The following is a 24917-nucleotide window of genomic DNA, read 5'->3' on the forward strand; positions in this document are numbered from 1 at the left end:
TAGTTTGAAATTCAGTAGCTCTGAGCTTTCTTTTTGAGAAGGTCTTTGAGAAGGTCTTTCTCTGCAGTGAAATATCATGTCAGTATTATGCATTTAGAAACTCACAGTTGATGCAGATAATTTTGATCATAGTGAGTGTGAAGAAGGGCAGTGGGGCCATGTCCACCTTGACGAGGACTGCCGTCAACATGAAAACCAACAGGATGACTGTCAGGCTGCCGGAGATCCGCAGCTTCTGAGGAATCCTGAGTCATACACAGTGAAAACAGCAAAGAGCAATTCACTTTTAACAGCCCATAACCATTTCAGGATGCTTAAGGTGTTCATTTAGCAAATTAATGTTGGATTAAGTCCAATCATTAAACACATTCAGATGTTAAAAATGGATTTCAACATAAGTTTCAAGTCAACAAATATCCAACTACTTGTATTAAACACATAACAGAGAAGTGTTCAAGGAAAGAGGAAGGAAGACAGGACAAGTCTCATTATGATGTTGAAGGCTCAAATTGAGGTCTTTCAACAGAAAGTGGAAAATGGCCTATGATGGGAAATTCACACTCAGCATTGCTTTGTTTGTGAGACAAAACTGGAGAAAATAGACCAAAAAAAGAGGCTAGTGAGTATAGTTAGCAAGCGAGGGACAGCAGGAGGAAAAGAATAGAGACAAAGTTTGGAAGGGATGCAGAGAGGTTGAGAAGAAGAATATGGGGAGGGGGGAGCAGAGAACATAGCATTCCTGGGTGTGTTTGTGCAGGAGAGGAGTGGGCTGTGGTCGGGGTCCACCCCAGATCGCTCTAAATCCGACTCTAATTAAAACAAACATACTGAAGGTATACGGACATACATTCACATAACAGGATCGCGTTACCTATAGTGGCATGGGGTGACCAAGGGGTACAGATAAGCAGGACGGTAGGCAGGGAGCGCGGGAAAGTAAAGGTGCAGAATTTGACAGAAGAAAGCTCATCCTTTGAAAGTAATGTCTCACATTACCACATTTCTCCATGTGATAGATAAACTGCCTGTTCCTTAAATCTATGTGAGTGCGGAGCAGGGTGGATACCTCTGGTGTATGAAGGAGTTGAGGCAGGTGAAGATGAGCAGAGGCACCATGGCACAGAGCGTCATCACGTTGTTAAACTTTGACTCCAGAACATTGCGAGTGTCCACGCCCTCCAAAGTCTGGTTTGCCGTCGTCAGATTGGAGGACAGGTCAGTGGCCGGGTCCTTCAGCCTACTCGTGAAGTACTGAAGAAAAGGATGGAGAAATGCATATTTTTGTCAGTGGTTCTACTTGCAACCCAACAGTAACAGTTGCAGTGAACGTTTAATTAATGATGTTCATTTGTGTCAGATGTAAACTTCATGTAGTGTGTTTCATAGCCTAGAACTTTATTGTTCTGTATCATTCTAAGAAAATAAGCCATCTACCAACTGCGGTTTCCCAAAAGGCCGATACTGAGAGGTGTTTCTAATATTTTTTAAGCCCATTTACATCAGTGAGTGTGGACTTAATATTAGAAAAATCTCTCAACATAATATAATTCAACAGAAGCACAGATTATGACCTTCAAAATGACCATAGAGTTGCATTAACACTTTAAAACGGCTTCAATAACAGCTGAAAGTTATAAGCTTTAGGAGTATAGGATTTCCTGCACTGTTGTTCTAGACCGTATCCGTTCTAGCTTGGTGCAATTTATTGCTAATTTAACTGGCAACTGAGTAAAAGTTAAAAAACAATGAAGTCAGTCAGGCTACAAATGCAAAAGTGATGCATGTCAAGCTAGCCTGAACAGCTTGTGCATTTATGGATTCTGTCCTTACAGTCACAGTAAAGCCATACTTTTGGAGCCTTTCTTTAAAACTCTTCAAATTTCCAATTCTTTGTGAAAACATATAAGGTCCATAAGCAGTTTGAGCTTTAACAGAAATTCCCCCCTAAGGGTGGCTCCAAATGATGCTGAAATTCCACATTTTAAGAAGTTAACCCCTTAAAACTCACAAAGAATAGTCAGGGATTAGAGAGGCCATACCACAGCAAGGAAATCTACCTGGCTGGAGTCAGGTCAGCCATCCTGAGTGAAACCAGGTGGTTTTGGAAGGAAAGGCAAACAAACAATCTTTGTTTTCCCTTCTTTGTGAGGTGACCTTCTTCTAAGTGGGGCCCAACTTTTTAATCAACTGGTCACTAACCACAGGGCCACCAACAGGGCTCCTCATTTCACCTCCATCTGTCTGTTGTTCTGAGGATTAACTTCTTTTGGCTGCAAATATTCTCACATCCAGATGAGTGCAATTGTCCTAAAGTGTTGCTGTACTTACCATTGTCGCCGTCATGAAGAAATTCCATGGTAAGAGGGTTCCCAAGCCCAGGATGAAGAAAATGATCCATACTGCATTGTATCTGGGAAAGACAAAGTTTGCATGAAAGTAGGTCAAAGAAGTCAACTTTATATCAACAGTTTATTAACTGGATCTCATCCAAGTCTCATTTTGTACATGCTGAAACTAAAACAGAGAGTTTTGTTTTGTTTGTTTTTTTTACTTGTCCTGAGGTGCATTGATGGCCGTCATGGTTCACGTTAGACTGTCAGAGGCGCGTGCTCAGTCAGAGGTTAATCAGGGTGGCACCAGGTCTGAAATACAGATAACACATACATGTGTGAAATGTAGTTAACATTTTGAGTGCGACTGCAGCTACATGCCTGTCGTCAGCAGTCACGTCTCTCCTTTCTAGATTTAGATATTATAATGAGTCAATTAATTCATGGGCTAACAGAACAATTAAATAATGGGCTGCATGAAGTAATTTGAACTGAAAATGATATAACTAATCAATTCAGTTAAAACAGTCAGCTCTTAAGTGGCAGTATGGTAGCATCAGCAGTAGAAAACCTCCAGCTTTACAGCAAAGACATAGTAACAACTCAGCTTCCTAATGACTGTTGTGAACATGTCTTGGTCATTGCAGAGTGACAAACAAACCACAAAAACAATAAGTGGTTAAACACTCACTCAGGTCACACTCAGACAACATGAATAAAAGAAATCTTGCTGCTTTGTGGTCAAGCTGAGACTGTTGTTAAACTCAAGAAAAGCTTCACATCAGTCAGAACCACATGGATCACCTTGCTTGCTAAGCATTAAAATGTCAAATAAATGTGAAAAACAACCATTTTCTGCCCCCATTAACCTTCAAGGAAAACTACTTTTTATAAACTTACATACAGCTGAGTTCAGTCAAGGCTCCTCTTTCCTCAGATGCAACTAACACAAAGGCTGAACAAGCTCTGCATGCTTCATTTCATGGCATACAGAGGTTTAGTAGGTTGACACCCTACAGTCTGCTGGCCATTGGACCTGCCCTCTTTGCATCTTAGAGTCCATCCCTCCCTCTCCCCTCTACCTCAAACCCCACTTTCACCTCGACACGTCCTACACATTTTTACGCTTACATTGCAGGCATCTATGACACACTTTGGCACAGAGATGTCAACTCCCAGATTTATATCATTTCAAGTAAATAGCGCAAAATTCCTAACAATCATGTCAGTTTGCAGTGATCAGAAAAGAAGCAAATGTGATAGCTAAGAAGAGGACGTGAAGGATTGTTTTTCTAATTACATTATTCCACATACCATATATGCTCTTTTCATAGCATCTTCTCCCCTGGATCTGATGGAAGACATGTGCTCAGACAGCTATGTAACACCTTATCCAAACAGAATAAGACACTTCCTCCTTAAAAAACACAGAGCAATTTGGCAGCAAATCAAGGTAAACAAGACAAGACCAAGTTTAGGTCTCAGTAAACACATGGATCATGAGCACTTAAATGCAACAGCTCAAAATGAAATGCACTAATAGATCAGCCACCCATTGTTAGCGGTATGATGGAACATAGTTGATCTGTGAGGCAAAAAAAAAAATCCAACTCAAGAGGATCAACATGATCCATACCATGATTTTTGTGATCCGTTGCACACTCACACATTTTAATAGGTTGATTTTGACCGCTGGTCTTGCTATGGATTAATGTTTTTTTATGAGTGGGTTCCAGTTTCATTTCCTCTCACCAGGAAACACCAAAACACATTGCTACCTATGGTTTCACACTCTTCTACTGATCAAGATGTGGCGCCTATTAAGAAAAATCCTTGAGGAAGAAAGTGAAGGAAAGAAAGGAAATGCATTCAATGCATTTTGACGTAGCATTAACTTTTGTTATAATCGCCTAAAATCTGATGTTTTACACGTGATTCGGCGTGAATGATTCGATTTATTCAAGGTTGAATAGGTTGTTGTTCTTGTTGCTGACAGAAATGAGATGACAAATACCGTGTTTGATCTGGCTGGTCATGAATGTGCTCCCAGTAAGGACAGATACTGCTCTATATGAAGGGGCGACACACACTATAACCCCTTAAGTATCATGCATCCCAGATATACTGGAGTGATTGAGTGGAGTCAAACTCTGGGAAACAACGGTCTATGAGAATGGTCTGTATGGCATGTGAGATGGGACAAAGGTCCCACAGACAACAGACTGTATTTTTTAAACAAGTCCACATGTGTTTGTTTGCACTGAAATTTACCAAGAGACCAGGCACACACACTACGTGAATAAAACCCAGCCACGTTTAATTTATCAGCCGGTACTAGCGTGTCACTGATGTATCAGAGCCGCACCCTCACCCATATTCTGAGTCTAAATCGTAAAGTAGCTGTCAGGACTTGCCCTGGGTGCCCACTACTATAGACTTTTGCCTTGACAATGCCTCAGTCAGGTTTGAATGGTCATCTCACAAACACATAGCCAAATCAGCATTTTACAGTGCTTTGTCTTCTTTTAACCCTCCCTCTGGTTTGTCTTAAAACAGTCAAACCCCACAACATAGTCCAACCTCATAGCCAGTGGTATTACAGACACCACTGCGAGTCACAGTTTAAAATACACTGGCTCAGCCATGTCCCAGATTCCTGTAAAGTTTGCCTCTCTCAACCTAATGTGTCATGAAAATGAGCCAGCTGGCAGGAGTTGCCCGCTGTTGAAATGGTGCCCACCACACACACAGTCACACAGGCACTTTGCAGTCTGCAGAGTGGTACAAAACTCCAGTTTGGCACTGGTCTGACACTTTAACTAGCTGGCCTCTCAGTGACGTCCAACTCCAACAATCAGCACTCCAAATGGAAAAGACTTAACGGAGTGACAGTAATTTATTGTTTCCTCCTCTACTGTCAAGGTAGAAAATATAGTTCAGATACTGCCAAACAGTTCAGGAGGTTCTTGCCGTTCAGAGTCTGCTTGTCATGGTCACAATTATGTGCAAAATTTGCAACTTGGAAACCTGGTTTGGTCATACCACACTGTATATTTAGCTTACTTTTTTATTTGACCTCACATTAATGTTATTACTCGGTAAAATTTGTATTTCCTGCTTGAGGCTTCTTCTCTCAAAACCCTATGATTTCCACAAGTGTCTGTTGTTGATCAGATGATTACTGAACTCTAGACCTGGCAGCGCTACAAAGTATTCAGCTATGCAATGTTGTTTTGCAGATGACCTTGTGTTAGATGTTGGCTCTCTCCATAAGCATGGGAATCTACACACTCACCACAAAAAAAAATTCAGCCCAAGGAAAACCACAAACAGAAACTTAGGAATCTGAACAGTGTAGTCACTATTGCTGATTAGAAAAATATCCTGGTGAGTAACAAGCAAAATAAGACACATAAGACTGCGGAGGCCTCTGAATTAACCTGACGTGCCACAGTGCACTATGTGTGCTACAAGCAGCAGCAGTATGAAGGAGATTAGACAAACCTGAACTCAACCATGAATGCTGAGTTTTGGTTTTCAGTTTAAAAGATAAGCTGAAATCAAATATCTGCATGAAAAAAAAAAAAGTTTGACCTTGGTGCACAGGTGGCACTGAACTAAAACTCCCACTCTTTTCTCCTTTTTGCTTGAGCCTGTACACTGGACCTCCTGCACATCATGCTCTCCTGGTGAAGCTCACTGCTGGCAGATAAAGAGAACTGGCTGGCAATTTCATCTGTCATGGCGGTGTAACACGTCTGTCTGCAGCTCGCCACAGGTTAACAGTCAGGATAGTAGTGACATTGATGCACAAGGAAGTGGACATAACACATGAAAAAAACTGGAGAAAAAAATATTTATTATTTTTTTGTATATCCTGGACACATGTAAATCTTAAGAGAAAAGCAGTACATTTTTCTTGTCTCAGCAGCATACCTCACTAACAGGGTCACCTTTATTACCAGGCTGATGCACAGAATAGTTTTGATGCTGCTCATATGATGAGGCGACTAAACCCTTTCCTCGAGGTCATCTCCCAGTGTTTATAGATGGTGAACACTCTCACCGCAGTTACATTTGTAATGTAAAGACGTGAAGACGTGCTGCTTTCCATTCTAGCAATCTAATTAGAGATTCTATCACAAATGGGATACAACCCCAACGCAATTAACTGCAATTAACTAGGTAGTAGTGGAAGAACCACTTAATCTAATTGCTGCCATTGGTGGGTGCAAAGTATTGTACACACAAAAAAGTATCAAGGGCCTTTGCATTTTCTTAACCATCCCGTCAATATGTCACTTGTATGCAGGAGAAACAGGAGAAACTGGATAATGTACAATCAGTGCATAAATTGTTCCCTTTTCAGTGGTCATTGCCACACAGGCCTGATTTCTGCAGAAGCAGGAAACACTGATACAGTGTAAACAACAACAGACAAGAGAGTTATTATCCCCTCCTCCCCGCCCCACTGTGAAACAATCGCTCTCTGGGTAGTGGGTTCAAGTTTTTAGGAACCTGGAGGACACACTATTTAAAAAGGCTTCCTATGCACAACTCGCAAAACTTGTCACTGATGATTCATATGATGTTTGCATCTGTGCCTGACAACCAGGTTTCCAGTTTCACATCGTTCCTAGAATGACCAAAAAACAGCCCATTGCAGTTACAGTGCAGTACATTGACTTTAACAACCTTGATTCAGATTTCAATGTGTTTTCTGCTCTTCTTTCAAGGACAATATTATTGACTCCGCCCTCAGTTTATAAATTTCAAGTCTATCACAAGACTGGGAAAAATGGAGGAACATGTGAGTGACTGCAATGTAATCTTAAAAAGAAGATTTTACATAAGCCTGAGAAACTATTTAATAGTTCAGCACAGGATTTAAACCGTTATTGTCATAGCACCAGAAAAGCAGTATACAGATTCGCCATGCTTAACATTGTCAGTTGGTGTTCAGTTGGTTGCGATCTGCAACCAAAACCACTAAATGCCACTGCAGTAAATCCTACACACTGGTCCTCTAATGGTTTGGTGAGGAATAAATAGATTCCCTAAAGCCCAAGATAAAGTCTTAAATTCACTTGTTTTGTCTGGCGAGAAATGGAAAAGGCACGAAAATTCCTCTTGCAACGATTAAAATACGGCAGAACAATATATTAATTAAAACAGTTTGCAATTATTTTCTATCCAACAAAGCCTACACTGTAGCTGGTATCACAAATCAATTTGTGTTTTCGATTGACAGCAGAAAACATGCATCTACACCTGCAAGCACAAGTTAACAATCAGTTATCCACACTGATGACATTTCGTGATAACATGTGTCACCTTCTGAATATAAAGTAGGTCATGTATTGTCAGTGTGACTGCAGCCAATCACCCTGGCAGCAAATGTGACACTGCCTAAACATTTAACAACTTGATATCACATGCACACACTGTGGTTTGGTGGGAAGCCGATCTCACAGTCAGCAACCGTTCCTTCAAACAGTCTGTCCACACAAGCCTTTCATGCCCGCCGCTGGCTTTATACCAGTGGCCAAATGAAATCCTATTGATGGAAAATAAATAAATGAAGAAAACTCAACAGATTAAACAACTTCTCACTCTGAACCAAAGCTCATTTCAGGGAACACAGACTGTGAACAGAAGGACCCCGACAGGTGGCCAAATACATAGTCTCCTCATCACTTCCACATGGACAGAGATGCATTTGGGTATTCAGAGAAAAACCAAGCAGACGCAGCAGGCCTAGGTAACACTGTCGGGGTCCCAATGCTCTTATTGACAAAGAGACATAGAGACCGATAAATTTAACTCAAACAAACCTCTAACAAGAGCGACTGAACTGTTATATTCTGGGAAGCTGGGATTCCAAACAAAACACAAAATTTATCTTTGCACATGTTGATATCATCAGTCTCGGTCAGGTCTCTATAAGATTGCTCATCACCAAAAAATTAATCTGCATTGATATGAGAGAGAGAACAGAAAATCATCCTTATTATCTACTTTGAAATGAAAGTAGTGTGGCAACAACACCACTGCTTCCTTTTCGAGGAAGCACAAACGCTTCAATGAAAACAGCAGCTTCATTCCAAACAATACCATTACACGGAACTGCATCTCTTGACATCTAATAAAATCTGTACCTACAGTTTGGGATTTCTGCTTGTGACTAACCACAGGCAAATTATGTGTATTATGAGTTGTGCCTGAGCAAATGCCATCCAGACACAGGTCTGTGAAGGGCAGGCAATCACAAAAAGCACCACACTTTTGTAAAACTGGGACATATTCAGGGCTGCACGGTGGCGCAGCAGGTAGTGCGCGTGCCTCACAGCACGAAGGTTGCCGGTTCGATCCCCGGGTCAGGCGGGGCCTTTCTGTGTGAAGTTTGCATGTTCTTCCCGTGCATGCGTGGGTTCTCTCCGGGTACTCCGGCTTCCTCCCACAGACCAAAAACATGCTCATTAGGTTAATTGATGACTCTAAATTGTCCGTAGGTGTGAGTGTGAGTGTGAATGGTTGTTTGTCCTTGCATGTGGCCCTGCAATCGGCTGGCGACCGGTTCAGGGTGTACCCCGCCTCTCGCCCATTGTAGCTGGGACAGGCTCCAGCCCCCCGCAACCCCGAAAGGGATAGGCGGTATAGATAATGGATGGATGGATGGATGGGACATATTCAGGATAATATGAATAAACGCAGGAAAATAGCACAGAGACAGGAAAAGACTTTTGTGGAACACTAATGAAGGTACTGGAAATCCTGGGGGAGAACTCTGGAAAAAGACGCCAAAAGAGGGAGGGAGGGTGTGAGGTTTCTAAATCCATTGTCTTTATCCTGGCCCGCCCCTGTATGCCACAAATGATTTCCCGCCACTCAGGGAGGGCAGGAACAAAGCTCATCTCCAGCTGCAAGTCATTTTAGTTGGTTCAAGTGTCTGACTGATGAACTGGAACTCCCCCTCTCACCATGACTGCACCACAGTCAAAGCTGATGGGGTTTAATGAGTAAGACTAGAGGGGGTCGTGGCTCCCATATTCCCTTTGATGAGTCATTTCAGCCTAATCTTATCTTGACATGAGGAGTTGCCACCAGCCACTACTGCTTTGAGCGAACAGCACCAGCGAACCCAGGCACCAGACGGGAAAGCTCAACTCCCGCTCCTACAAAACAGATGGCTCATGGTGGATCAATATCCCTGTCCTATCAGCTGTTCAGTGGAAAACAAAGGCACCATTCTGGTGTGCTCCTCTCCTTGCTTCAGGGTCAGCAGAGTCACAAATAGCACAGACACGTGTGACATGGAGCCAAGCCAGGAAACACTCACTCATAGTCAGAGGGAGCCATCGCCATTTAGGTATTATAGTAATCCTGTAATAAATGTCAGACTACTACAAAACTACCCCTTAAAATCATTAAATACCCTGCTGCCTGAATGACAAAACCACTCAACAACACATCCTGTGGTAATACAAACATGCAAAAGTCACTACTGAGAACAACAGGCACATTTATAGGAACAATAGTGTTGCAGTGACTTACATACACACCGATTTGACATACATTCACCAATGCCTGTTCCTCCGTTTGAAGCACCACTTACATGCCCAAAACTATCAATGGGCTCCTCTCTACCTTCTCTGTTGTCTCATCATGTGATGCAGCACCTCTCCATGTGCTACCGCTGATAATTTCATCAGAGCTGCCAGTCACACACGTGCTTTCCCACAGACATCAAGAGCCGCATGATTTATCACCAGGGTTACTTGTCTTTGGCTAAAATAGAGGTTCATCTCATTAAATTTATAACGTTAATCATTCGTAAAGAGCTTCTCTTGACGGGTTAATTCGCATCCCAGAAGTAGGCAGATAAAGCGCAACAACTGGGACACATTTTCGCCGATATTGCTCGTTTTCTCGGGGCAGGGGACATTAAAATTAAATAAAACGAGGCAAAATCTGAGGAATAAAGTGAAGCCATTCCAGTACATGTTTGCCAGTGAAAATCAAGCGTACAAACCGTATTTTAAAGTCTCGCAGGCAGCTATCAGTCCTCAACACCTTCGCTCACTGTCGAGTTAATCGGCAGATGGCTAGCTAAACGATCTGGCTAATGTTAGTTAAAGCTAACCCCGCGCTCGGACGGACGGACCGAGCCTGAAGTTGGCGCTAAATTTAATTCCCCGCTGCAGTCAACAAAGGAGGCATGCTGGCGTCCAGCGTCAAAACACCGGCAGCCTTGTCTTCATTCTCGTCTCTCAGACACAGTTAAAGGCATCAAAACCAGCCGCGGAATCGTAATAATGAACAAAATCGCCGAACACGCCTGAAAAAAGGCAGGAGTTCACCTAAAAGGAGTAACCGTTAACGTTTTTCTGTCAGTAAATTCGCCTTTAACGGCCAGTTTTCACTTGAATACACACTCTCAGAGCCGCCATTCTCCAAAGACAAAGCTTATAAGAGACGAGCAGTAACATTTAATTAACACTGTCTTAATTAACCACACTGGGATGTCCTACCTTATCATTACAATCTGTGAAGTCTCGGTGCGTCTGCTCCGGTCTGTGTCCTCAGCGCCCGGGCGAGCAGCTCGAGACCCGTGTAACCTTCAGGAACTCCTCGTAAAAGTGGAACTCAGAAGTGAAGCGAGGGCTCACCGAACAATAATTTGAACATATTTTCAGCGATAAAATAATCAGATTATCGTGTAAAGACTTTCACAAACCTTCAAATCAATAATTAACTGATTTTTGCAGACAATAGTCAACTTCCTTTGTATAGCAGTGAGCCATCTTAGCAAAGGAAATTAACTCAAAAAGTAAAATACATTAATTGGCCAAAACATAATGTGCAACATCTTTTAAATGCTAAAAATTGAGCATATATACATACATACATATGCAGTGACCTTTGGGCGATTTCTAGGCGATTGAATTGCCCTAGTAATTTAAAATTTCCGATTGTACTTAAAGCCATCAGCACTCGTCACCAGAGGCGGAGGAAATTGTGAGACCACATTAAAATGTCATTTGCCACCCATGACTTTCTGTGTATGAGTCTGCCAGTGCTGTGACTCTTTCTGAAACATCTTTGATTAAGAATAACCTCTTTATTTACATATAAACGGAAATACCCTCCGATAATATGGTCAAAGGTGCAGCAAGATGAGACTTCCAGTCAGTTGGTATCATTCAATAATCACCAAATGGCAGCAGAGACATAAAATGATAGAAAATAACCCTCATGAACATTATATAACTTTTGGGTATTTCAAACTTGAGCTGTTACAGGCCCATTAAACGCCATTAAATGCAATGATAGGGGTGAGTGATATGTACAATGGCCTAATATACCAAGAGCTATTAAAGATAAAGGTACCACAGTATAACGAAACAAACAACTTCATACTGTCTCACAGTATATACCACTTAATACTGTGCAGTAACATTTATTGTCACTGAAAGCAATGAACACAATCAGTCTCTGAGACACATTTGCTGGCTGCCTCACTTTGTTTTGCAAGAAAAGAAAACTGCTGCAATTAATTTGCTGCTCCGCCTTGAATAGCACAGTCAAGATGTCATTTCCTATTTTTCTGGGACAAGATAGAGATCCAAAGGCACCACAACTACAAAGACTCTTTCGGTGTGGCAGTTGGCATTACATTAGCCTAAATAACTTACAGACTACACGTGGTCTGTTTATTCATATTTCCCCAAAAGCACAACAGAGGTTTACTCCAAAGCTGCATGACACGATGAGTGACGACTAGATGGACTGACTCACAGTTAAACACTTTTGTTTGTGTGAATATATAAGAAGAAATGGAGTGTAAAGAGCCACGGAGGACGCTGTTTTCCAACTGTGCCATGAATCATACAGTCTCTGCCCTATTCAAACTTAACCACAGTGTTTTTCCAAATGCAAAGACAGCACATGTATTTCTGAAGGTCAATGCTGACTGCGTGTAACAGTCTGAAGAATTTAGTCAAAGACAAAACAAGACAAGTAGAGGACAAGACTGTGGTGAAACTGTCATCAAAGAGTTTTTCATGTGGGAAATTAGAAATATCAAATTATTGTGCATTAAATGAGATGGAACATATGACTGACTCCCAGAGAAATATGTAAATAATCAATACAATTACACTGAATGCGCCTGAAAAACAACACATTACAATCCTCTCTTGTGCTGCTTTAAGAGCTTGTTTTCTTAAATGTCTGCGAGAACTGACACCACTGTATAATTTCATCATAACACTTTGGCCTGTCTGACCCGCCGTGCCAAGGCGTTGTTTACGCTCTGTTTCTGTGCTGCATGTGAGTCTGGACGCTGTAAGCGTTGGTCTCTGCTGTTTGCTCATATAGTCGTGGTAGGTAGGCAGTCATCCACACCCTGTCTACCCCCTGTCTAAAAAAAGCTTGCTGTGGTTATGGACAGAAACCATGTGTGAAGGAGCGCTAGTCTGGCTGCGTCCTCTCACACATACCCAACAAAGAGGAGCTGAGGACTGAGGGGCTACTGTCTGCTGGTGTGAAGTCCAAAACTTCACTTCCTTGGCCGTACAAATATCTTGATTTCCTGTCGTTGAATATGTCTCTGCTCGCTCTCTCTCTTTCTGTTTGCTCTCTGTGTTCCTCTCAGGCTTGTTTACTGTCTTGTGTAGCCAAAGGGGAAAGTCAGTCAGAAGCTTCTCAGTGGGCACAGCCTTGATGGGGTTTTTCCATGGAGAAGGAAAATACGAGAAAGAGAGGGAAGCAGTGAAACAGAGGCAAGAAAAAAGAGAGAGGATGGTTTCCACGAGACACCTCGTTGATCAGACACTGAACATGCAGAGCTGAGAGATTTGACTGGAAATGACTTTGAAAAGTACCAACAGTGAGTCTTAACTGCAGCTCAACAGGTGCACTGGGGTTGTTGAGGTCTAACTGATCTCTATGAGACACCTGCGTGAGAGTATATCTGCCAGTAACCAGTCATGTACAGCCTGCAAACGCTAAACAAACCCAGTCGACCTGATAAGAAACCCATACATCCCAGCTTGCAACAAGAAGAACCTGGAGGAGCATTCAATGGCCTCCTTTATGTTGCATGGTTGTAGGTCAGACAAAAATCTTATGTCACGCACTCCTTCGCTTCCTGCTGACAGTTCCCTCTCACACCATTTTTAGAACACAAGTTTATGAGCAAATAAACATCATACATGTCTAATTTGAGAATATCCTGTGAAGTCTGTGGCATGAGAGGCGAGCCCAGGGAGAGGAGGAGGGCATGACGCGAATGGGCTGGAAGTGGCTTTCTGACCACATACTGAGATTTAAGGGGAGAGAGGTAGAGAAAGGAATTCCAATGGATGGCCTTTCCAACCCCTAAATGTCTCAGGAGACACAGAGGGAGTGAACTAAATCCCATTTGGGATTAAAAATTTCGAGGCCTGGCTCTGTTTTTAGGGATTAAGGTTTGGATTGAGGGGACGAAGACAGGCAAACAAAGAAAAAAACCCCTCGGGGAGGTCTGTAAGAGTGAAATCCCTCCTCATCTTTACCTTTGTAGGTCCTTCAAATTCCCAACAGAGTGCAAACAGTCTGAAAGGGTCACACACTGCTATGAACTCCCTGTCACGATGGATGATCCACAAACCTGCTGCTGCAGAGACAATACATTCCTCTCAATCCAGTTGTGCATTTAGGGAAGAGGTTGAGACAGTCCATTATGGGATTCAACTCTGGTTGAAGTCCAGCAACTTAAAAATTGGCTTTAGTCCTGACATCCTGCAATCGTGGTGCTCACATTCCTCTCTGCAGCCATGGAAATCACCCAAAATCCTCAAAAAAGAGCTCACTCCGTCCGTCCCTTCAGTCTTTATTGCACTCATTTATCAACAATTTGGAATGTGCTAAATGTTGACAAAGGCTTTGGTTTTGGGCACAAGCTTATCTAAAAAATGAGGGAATCTTGCAAAATACATTTTATATACGGTGGCCTATAATCTGTAGCTGAAATATTTATCGCTCTGTGAATTTCAAATGCACCCCTCGCTGGTTTTTTGGCTTTTGCTCTGTAAGTACAGCCTGTTAACATTGTGTTCCCCCACCTTTCAGTAACCTCATTATGCATTTCAGCAAGGCCAAACAAGTGTGATCATTTACATGACATCAATGAGACAAACAGGCCTTGAAGCAAAGTTCACATCAATCATTCTGGCCAACAGTGAGTTCTTGCTCTTCTTCTGCGTATTAAATTTGGGAGTTATTCATCGTTAACAGTCCAGATTCTGTTCCACACATGAGGAGGAGGAGTGTGGGAGCGTGCATTCCTTTCATTTCTGCATGGCTGTGCTGTTAGGCTTAAATTCAACAAGTGTAGTGACAGTGTAGTGCTGATGACAGGGTCGGTGTTAAAGGTTAAATCCACACTTACTCACGTGGGCAGAAAACTGCTGCAGTCGATACAGGTTGGTTTACGATACAGGTTTGATAGCCTGATTAAATTTGGGCGTATTTAAAGTTAAAAAATCCATCCATTGTCTATACCCGACCATCCCTTTCGGGGTTGTGGGGGGGGGCTGGAGCCTATCCCAGCTGTCATTGGGCGGAAGGCGGGGTACACCCCGAACATACAAAGACACACAACCATTCACTCTCACACTCACACCTAAGGACAATTAAGAGTCACCAATTAACCTAATGAGCATGTTTTGGTCTGTGGGAGGAAGCCAGAGTGCCCGGAGAGAACCCACGCAAGCACGAGAGGAACATGCAAGTTTCAGACAGAGGGGCCCCCGCCCGACCCGGGGATCGAGCCGGCGACCTTCTTGCTGTGTGGCACGCGCACTACCTGTTGTTCCACCGTGCCGCCCCTAAAGTTAAAAAAATCTAATATTTTTGCCTTTGTTGCATATCGTTATGGTGCACTTGAAGAAAAAGCCCCACTGAAGGTCTTGAAGGTAATTTTCACTCTGTTTTTTCATTATTGGCGATTTAGGCTGTTGTTTATCACGGTACAGTCTGCAGCAAGTATGTGTGTGTGCTGTTCAGGGGTTTCATGTATGTCAGTTCATTCTTTTACTGTACATACGATTTGTGCTCTACATGTGAAATTCACCAGAGAGCCTACAGAGTGCGTGTGCGAGTACACAGTGTGGGTTTTCATGCAACGAAATATGTTTTTTTACGCATGTTTGTTCACGTATACGTAACATCATCTGTGAAATCACATCAGGAAATCTGAATTTTCTGTTTACAGTCTCAGCTGTTAAAGTGCTTCTGATCCTGTGATCCTGTGTCAGTTTAGCTCGTGGCCATCTACAGATCTACTCTTCTCTTCAGTGATTTTGTCTCTTTAAAAGATCATCCACATCATCCCGGCCCATCCTCTTATCAGAGGCTGACAGCCATCCTGTTGGCCTCTTCTGTGTCAGGAAAATCTTTCAGCTGGAGGTAACTGAGGGCAAGGTTTTATTTTCTTAAGATTTTGGAGTTCTGCCATTACCATGTTTTCTGTGGCGTGGTTATGTCGATTTAACATCCTGTTTGCCCATTTGAAATCCATTATGCGATTGTTCTCTCTATTGCTGCGTGAGACAGCACCAGTCTTATTGATACCAGACCATTAAGCCCCGACTCTTGTTGGCTTGACTCGACAGCCTGGGGGTCATCTGTTGAAGCCATCAGATCCACAAGGACAATACTCAGGGCTATTGTTGTCAAGGAAAATGTATACACAAAGAAAAATAATTTGTTGATTAATACAATGACATTTTTTATTATTCTTCCAGATGTTACAGGTCAATTAGCCTGTTGGAGGTGGCCCTGATGAGTACCTGATGGCTATCAGCGCTTCTTATTGTATATGGACGATACTTCAGCTGCTCCAATGAAAACTGTTGACAGTGTGTTGCTAACCAGTTCACAATATCAGCTTAAACTATGTCAATGTTATGTTCACAACTTGTTTCCACAGACCCTAAACAGGCAAAAAATATCAATTACTACAAGTTTAAAGGCGTAAAATTGTAGAAATTGAAAATTTCCCCCTCCCACCATACGCCCCCAAGGATCTGACCTGCAGGCTGACAGAAACACATCAGCTGCCTTCATTTTCACTTTTAGAGAGAAAACAATGTCACCAGCTTCTAGAGCATCTCTGAGGATGTGATTCATGTTGTAATTGACACAGTAATTCAGACAAGTGCTCAAAAAGCTGTTTTTATACTTTCGCAAAAGCAGTTTTGAGTATTCTGAAGTAAAATACATTAATTACTTTTCTCTATATAGGACTGTGTAGTGTTACTTTTACCCATGTTGGAAGAGTCTTATTCTAACTTTGAAGGCCGTGCACACCCACGCAGGTGTTTTCACTTATTCTAGCTAGTCCAAGCTGTGCCTGAGGGTGGGGGAGCTCTAGAACATACATTATTATAACACCAAAGTCCATGTACTAGTAAAGATGGTAAAAGTAGACATTGGAACTTAAAGGGGGCAACAAAACTAAGAGGAGAAAGAGGGAGATGTCAATAAAGCACAGTCTGCACACACCCACACAGTCCTGAGAAGTGGTCTCATCAGCCTGCGTAAGTGAAAACACCTGCGTGGGAGCCGTGGATGTGCAGGGCTTTAAAACCTCTTTCTCCTGTGCAAACTTGGTGCAAAACAGCTCTGTGTGACAAGAACATATTATCTATGTGCACTTAACATCGTTATTCTGTTCCTGAGCTTCCCTGCTTATCCACAGGCTGAAATGAAGTCATTTCAGAGGCTGTTACCAGATCCGTCCACATGCATGTAGACTGCATCTTGACACCCACATGACTGAGTGAGGTGCATCTGCCGCATGCATGTCCCAACAACTGTGTGTGAAACGTGTCAGGGAAGAGCGTCATTCAACCTTTCTACTGAGCAAGATCCAACAGTAACAATTTAACATTACTATTAAAGATATTTTAGTATTAAATACTGCTGAATTCTTTTACAAAAAAAGTCACTAGCTGATTTAAAGTCAACTGACTGCATCAGATTTCTACCACAAGCGTTTCTCAAGCTCACACCCACACTGTATATTTATACCTTAGACCTGAAATTACCTACTGTGACTGCTGCACATGCTGTATATAGCTTAGTATATTCATTTCACTCTGTTCATAGTGGTCATACTGTATTTTTCTTCACCTTTTCATATATACCCCTCATTGTTATTTATACATATGTACATTAATCTGCAGTTTACTGCTGTTTGCACTTCTGGTCAGATGCTAAACTGCATTTTGTTGTCTCAGTGCTTGTTCTCTGTGCAATGACAACAACATTGAATGTAATCTTATCTAATCTTCAGACACTGCTGTTTCTGCATTCATTGTGTCCCAGCATGGCTGTGCCTTCATTATAAGAGACAATGAAAGGTGAAACCTCATTTTACAAATGGAAACCTGGAAGTGGTTGGTATTTAAAGATAACAGTAAACAAACTGGAAAAGTACTTAACACAACAGGTTGTCTCTTCAATATACTTTTGTAAATCTGGACCAGCTTTATCGGCTGGGTATGTGTACCCATACAAGGAATTTGACTGAATTATTACTGTTTAGTTCACATGACTTTGATGTCTATCTACTTAAGGTTACACTGTGGAGATTCTGACCACTGGTGGTGCTGTAGAGCAAACATATTGTGTGTATTTCATGTTCAACTAACACAAAGACACACGTGCACTCCACAAGTATTGGATGGTGCGATACTGCAGAACAGCAAAATGCAGACATGTTGATATATCAGCAGCTTGAGGCTGTAATGTGCAGTAAAGGCAGCAAAAGAGAGGAAGTGAAAGAGGAAAGAAAACAGTGAACTGGTTTAACATGTATGTGAAAGAAAGAAAGAAAGAAAGAAAGAAAGAAAGAAAGAAAGAAAGAAAGAAAGAAAGAAAGAAAGAAAGAAAGAAAGAAAGAGAAATACAGCTTGTTTGTAAAGTGAGAAGCGTTTTCTGAACAATGAAAACTCCATCTTTAAAGCCCTAGCTCTGGCAAACAACAAGGAATCTGTCAATATTTTTTCTTTGACTATGTCAATCATAAGTTACCAGAGATGTGATTTGTCTGACAATCCAAAAACCAAAAAGTACAGTCAGCATGAAAAAGAAGAAGCAAACATATTCTTCAATTTAAAAGACTACAAACTTTTCTTTACTTTGAACAGTTTCTAATTATGAACAAAGTGCCATAGATTAATTAGTTAATCAATTAAAAGAGATGCTCTGAAGAAAAATTGCCAATATATTTGAATGTCACAGCATAATGAAACTTTACCTTGTACCACCATTTAGACTAAAAAAAACTGTTTATTATAGACCATATTTTCTTGAACCACGTTAGCCTTCAGCCACACTGTTGTGTCAGACGGTCATTGAACTTATCACAGCAGCATGCAGGCACACAGCAGGTCAACCCGGTGCGCTGACTAAACACCGCTCAAGCTAAATTGTGGTAGTCTAGAAAATGAAGCAGTCTAGCCGTGATGAGTAATGTTTACAGAATCAACAAAACCACAAACCTCAAAACTGGGTGTGTGAATGTGTGTTTTTGAAAAATGAACCCAAATTCAGTCTGAAGATTAATTTCCTCTCTGGGATGTGAAGGAGCTTAGCCAGCAGGTTCTGCTTCACACGAGGAGTCTTCCTCTGGCTACAGTATGTTGGCTGATCTGAATCAGAGGACGTGTAGGAGAAACATACACATACTTTACCTCCAACCATGACTAATAAATTAAGTTTTAGATCAACTCTTTCTTTTTAGATCAACACCCCTGGCAGCACTTCTCGTTCTTTCTGTGTCTGACTATTTCAGTCTCATGTGTTTTCTTTACTCATGTGTTGCTTTTTGGCTGAGGTTAGAGAAAATGTCTTTAATCTACTCAGTCTTCATGTGCTCTTGGCTCATTTTCACATAGAACAAGTTTCCCAGTGTCAAAATTGGCCCCGGTCTGACCCCCTACTTCTTCGGGATTTGGGAGTGCTGCGAATAAAGTAATTTCTAAACAAATCTCATGAAACAGGAAAAGTCATTAAGTATGTTGGTGGATACCAAAACAGAATTAAGAGCTCTCTCTAATAAGTGTTAAATTGTTCCAATCAGAGACTCTTTATTTAAACCCTTTCATACAAAGGATTAGCTGTGTTTAAAAAGTGTAGAAAAGCTCTTTACTCTAACATTTTGTATAGGCACTCTGCAGACTTCGTGAATCATAACAAACACGAAGCAACAATGACGGCGTTCCACTGTTATTTGAAAGTTTCAGAAGTTAAACATATGTTGTTAAATAACATGTTATTATTCCAAAGAGTGTGCCTGAACCAACAAGAGGAAGTTATGTAATATCATCCCCTGATGAAAAATGTCTTTCCTACCACTTCAGTATTCATGCGGAAACATCAGGAAACTGCCATATTATTTTACTGTGAAATATACTGTATTATTTTACCAGAGAGATGAATACAAATATGTGTGAAGATGTGTTGATTAAAGTCAGACTGACCCCAGTTTGCCTCCTCTAATCACAGCAAACCCATACGTATGTGTGTGAGACGTTTTACTCAAGATGTAAAAACAAAAGTGAGTTTATTTACTCATGGGAAGTTAATGAGACCACATTCCAGCGTGTTAAGCTAAACTTCACTGCACCGAAAATTATTTTTTGAACAAATACGCCCAAACTATTTTACCTTTTTTTTATATCAGTATTTACTTTTAGGCAACTATGGGAGCTCTCTCTATCCAACCAGCGCTCCCTCCTTCATTCGCTCCATTTTTTAGGATTCAGGTCAGTTTGCATGTACGAGGACTAGATACTGCGAATAAACTACATGCCTGGACAGACCACACACGCACGCAGACAGCAAACAAAATATTAGTGTTGAAACTTTTAGTTGATCAATTGATTGACAGTCATTTGGTCGCAGATCAGTCATTTATCAACCAACAAGTCTGCAACTACGCCAGCAGTTCTGTGAGGCTGTGCTTTGAGTCGCCTAGCATGCTAACATCTGCTAATTAGCACGGATAAAATGCAGCTGAGGCTGAGGGCAAAGTCATTATAAATTTGACCTGATGGTGGCAATAAATTAAGAGTCAGATATTGCAAATTCATCCTCAGGAGGACATGAATGTACCAGATTTCATGTCCATCCATGAATAGCTGTTGAGATAGTTCTACGAAAAGCACATGCCAGCCACCTGGTGGCGCTAGAGGAAAAGTCATCCGGATACACCGTTCTCTGAAAGTCTGCACAGATGCACAAGTATTCATTGAGATGTTTCATTCTGGGCCAAAGCAGTAGACTTTGCCATCCGTAGACCCTCGATTCTTGAACATTTGCCTCGTCCGGCCTCTAAAATGTGAAGATTTTTCAGCTTTTTTCAGTTTTTGTGACACTGTTAATTATATGTCTTTGAGTTTTGGACACTTGGTCGGACAAAACAAGCAATCTGAAGACGTCCTCTTGAGCTCAAAGTGTACAGCTCTAACTGTGAAATTCAAATAACTGAGATACATGATCTCATCAGACAAATAAATCAAAAGCTTTCATAGAGAAGTACAAACGAGGACAGATAACATCACAAAAACATATCGCGACACAACAAATGTGTTAAAGTCTAAGCCTAACCCTGTATTCGTGACCTTGTGTGCCAGAGGACATCTGGTTGGATCGTCAGATCTGGTGATCTGATGATCCAATCTCAGCAACCCGGTTTCATTCGACTGTGTCATGTTGCCCTGCACATGTTTAGTTGTTACAGGACACAAAATCCTGGTAAGAAACCAGGTCAAAGTCATTGTTTAGCATCAGAAAACTGGCACAAATGCTCATCAGATTGTCTTGCAGTTGCTTATGTTGTCTAAATAAAAGATCAAAACCAAATGGATTCAGTTTATAATGACATGAGATAGAAAGAAGCTGCAAATCTTCCCCCTGAGGGAGCTTCAACCTACAGCTGATTGATTGATTTTTAATTGATAAACTACTTGCGACAACGATCCAGTCATTAAAGGTAGCAGCTATTAGTCGATCAACTGTTTGATCATTGACTGTTTCAACACTATAGCAACACCTGTCTCTCCATTTAACTCGCTGCATGTGACACCTGACATCAACAGAACAGCTTATCACTGTGAGAATAGCAGCTTTCTCAAAGCTCCAGGACCGCTGATAAGCAAACAGCTCCAGAAGTTATCAAACACGCTCAGCATTATATCAAGCCCAGTGGGGATGGGGGGGGTTGAAGAGTGTGTGTGTGTGTGTGTGTGTGTGTGTGTGTGTGTGTGTGTGTGTGTGTGTGTGTGTGTGTGTGTGTGTGTGTGTGTGTGTGTGTGTGTGTGTGTGTGTGTGTGTGTGTGTGTGAGGAAGATCTATATTCTCACATGGTCACCTGCTGTGATGCCTCAACTCAGACTGTGCACAAGTCTCGACCTGTGGCCCAGAGTCCAAAGCGAGGTCCGCTTTCAACTTCCTCCGCAGCTACAACAACACGCATGCTGGATTACTGACTGAGAGATCCTCCCGGTCTTAATATAGACTATCAAAGCAGCGGCAGCATGCATGTAGACTGATACCATCTGCAGCTATCAGTCAATGCCCTCGCTCACTTTAAGCACGGATGCTCCTGTCGCGTCCAAAGCAGCGCACTGCGCCTCTGTGACCATTTGACCTTGTCACCGTCTCTGCTCTGCAGAGGCGCCTCTAAACCAAACATCTGCATTTCTGAGCAGAACCTGCACTGTGTGGGCATCCCATGCACTCTCCTCCGCCCCCCCGCCCCGCCTCAGTATTTTTGGCAGGCTGTGTCAGCACTCTGAACACCGTCCTTCGCTCTCCATCACCGGTGCAGGAGAAACGCAGACTTACCCTCACATCTGAGCGGCGCGTCGGTCCGCAGGCGACGACGATCATGCATTCATCCGCCTGTTTTTCTCGCGTCTCATTCAGCAGCAAAACTCAACTCAAGGCTCCGCATTATGCAGCTGGCACAGAGAGACGAGCTGCAGGTCTGCAGGGGGAGGCGGGGGGGGGGGGGGGGGGGGGGGGGGGGGTCTGTGACTGGTCCAGATTCCGACAAATAGCAGGCAAGCTGGTTACTTTGGATTTATTTATTTATTTATTTATTTATTTATTTATTTATTTATTTATTTATTTTTGTACAAATAAAACACCAGATTACAAAGCATGTGTCCAAAAGCAGATACTGGGTCAGAGAGAGAGGGCAGAGTCAAACGGTCTTTATTCATACAACTAACTGCCCACTGGCTCTGAATCACCACATCTACTGATAGTTCAGAGATACAAACACAGGCCAAGTACAGGAGATAACACAAAACAGGGACGTAGTTATCAATCCTGAGGACTGTGGGTCACCACCATCAACCACTAACATCTCATTTAGCCACCGAGCAGCTGGACCCATAAAGCAGTCAGAGCAGCCTAGAAATTACATTTCTATTTATTTGTTTTGTCAAATACATTTTGAAGGACTGGTAATCGCAGCCTGGATTTGAGTGGCAGTGTTTTAAAAGACTGAGGAAAGTGTTTTCTGCAGCGTGCACATCACAGTGGTCAGGGTGACTTAAATACAGGCGAGCGTGTGGTTGCATCCTGAGTGGTGGTTGAGGCAACACTTTGGTTGAAGTTAGGGAAACATAATGGTTCCAGGTTAAAGAAAACACATGGTTTCAGTCACTGACTTGACTTTTTCAATATCAAACCATCATGCTGATCTCTGCCTAACCTTCACCAAGCGCTGTGAGTTCCTAAATATGACCGTAAACAAGTTGCTCCATGCTTTGGTTGCTGTGAGCAGATACTGTGAGAGAACAGATGTTGTTTCTTTCGAGGCCTGTTTGCTGTTAATGCAGCGTTGAGGAGGATTGTTCCAAGCTGCAACCTCCAGACCTGAAAAATGAAGTCAGCGCTGAAGTTCCTTGAATGGCCACTTGAGGCTGGCTCCAAAACCGAGTCGATCCCCACAGACCGCCATATTAAAATGCCCAGCTTTACATGTTTACACCCTGGTACAAAAGCCTGTTTTGGTCTCTATAACTAATTTCCCCGTTCATAACAACTGTACAGGGTGTAAATGTTAATATAACTTCTCATTTAAACCACATTAAAGCTTAAAGTTCTGCATGATAACAGGCATGGCCGCTTTGAGCCCACCTCCGCTGCACCTCTTTGCCTGTTTTTGAGTCAGGCACTGCCAAGATGGTGACAGCCAGATCTGCTGTCACTGAGCTTCACAGCGGCTCTTCAGAAATCTGTGGGTGAAGTCGTCAAAGCTACGCCCTTGTTTTATAGTGTGTGGGTGGTTCAGAGATCACAGGAAGTGACTAAGCTTGCAAAAAGAGAATTAAAATGAGACTCAATTTGTGACACATTCATGTAAGATAGCCAATGTGAAGCTGACACAGCATCGGTGAGAGAGTCACATGTACAGATTCAGATCTTCCACTGATGTCCTCTAGTGAGGTCTGCTCAAGGACACCCTGCAGGTGGACGACTGAATCTAATGATCTGAGGACTGATCTGATGATTGTAGTGGAAATGAGGGATGAAGGAAGTTGTGCACAGCAGCCCAACAGCATTTAAAGATCAGCATCAACCAGCTGATTTGCAGAAAAAAAGGACGTTGATTTGTAAGAAGATGAGATGAGACAAAGAGGAGAGAAAAAAGCCATTTGAGAGAAGCTTGTGAGCCATTTTTTGCTCAAGTTTCTGGCTAAAATCGTTTGGTGAACCAGGCTGTACAAACAAGGTCACAGATGACAAGCGAAGCATCACGTGATCCAGTTATCAGATCAGTAAAGGACAAATGTGCAGAGGTATGTGAGGAAAATACTGTGTTTGGACGCCTCCCCTCAGCGACGACTGCAGCAGCAGCAGCAGCAGCAGCTGCAACAGCTGCAGCAGCAGCAGGTCAATCTCTCTGCTTTTATTAGCAGAGCTCCTCAATGCATGAAAGGTCCAGCGTGTGATTTATTTACACTGGGATCAGCAATAGAAAGTAAACAACAGGGCAAGTGTATCATCTGGACTTCCTCAAAGTTCTTCCACAAAACAAGCTGTCTTCGAATTTACACCACGGATCTAAAACATCTACTGCAGGAATGTGATTTAATGGACCGCAAAATAAAAACAGAAATCCTAATCAGTGTTTGAGTATCTGTCCAACAAACTGAAGGAATTTTCATCGCGGCTGCACTTTGTCTGAATGCGTCTCCCCCATCAACTCCCACATTAAAACAGATGTGAGTATAATTTTAAAAAAAACTATGAAAACAGTTTTTCACCAACAACTTATTTCTCTTTTTGTCTCCAATGGACGTCCACCAGATGTTTGCTGTCCTCCTCCACATCAGACCCACCCCAGGAGGATGATCCTGTCAGATCTCCCCCTCCATCCATCGCCCTTGCACCAGGAACTCCCTTGAATCGCCTCCATCCACATCTGGCCGCTGATTTGGCTGCGCAGAGACTTCGCTGGGTGGGTTGGTGAGTAACTCAATGACCCAGTTATGCAACCGAGGGGCAGCGGAATTC

At 42.3% G+C, this 24917-nt stretch overlaps 1 protein-coding gene across 3 annotated transcripts in view; it reads right to left on the reverse strand.

Annotated features, from left to right (window-relative positions):
* LOC139341605 (equilibrative nucleoside transporter 1-like) overlaps positions 1-22359 on the reverse strand; it is a 30929-nt gene extending 8570 nt beyond the window's left edge. The window contains exons 1-5 of one of the 3 annotated variants that reach the window (XM_070978180.1): positions 22233-22359; positions 2552-2642; positions 2329-2410; positions 1067-1251; positions 106-245 (exon numbers count right to left, since the gene is read on the reverse strand). In XM_070978180.1, coding sequence (XP_070834281.1) covers positions 106-245; positions 1067-1251; positions 2329-2410; positions 2552-2580 — 436 coding nt within the window. In that variant the 5' untranslated portion in view covers positions 2581-2642; positions 22233-22359. Of the gene's footprint in view, positions 1-105; positions 246-1066; positions 1252-2328; positions 2411-2551; positions 2643-3234; positions 3292-10861; positions 10922-22232 lie in introns of those variants that run through there. The other 2 variants (XM_070978179.1, XM_070978181.1) reach the window with 2 other exon arrangements.
* Between the last annotated feature and the right edge of the window lie 2558 nt (positions 22360-24917).

Source organism: Chaetodon trifascialis, chromosome 13 (genome assembly GCF_039877785.1).
Source record: "Chaetodon trifascialis isolate fChaTrf1 chromosome 13, fChaTrf1.hap1, whole genome shotgun sequence".
NCBI lineage: Eukaryota > Metazoa > Chordata > Actinopteri > Chaetodontiformes > Chaetodontidae > Chaetodon > Chaetodon trifascialis.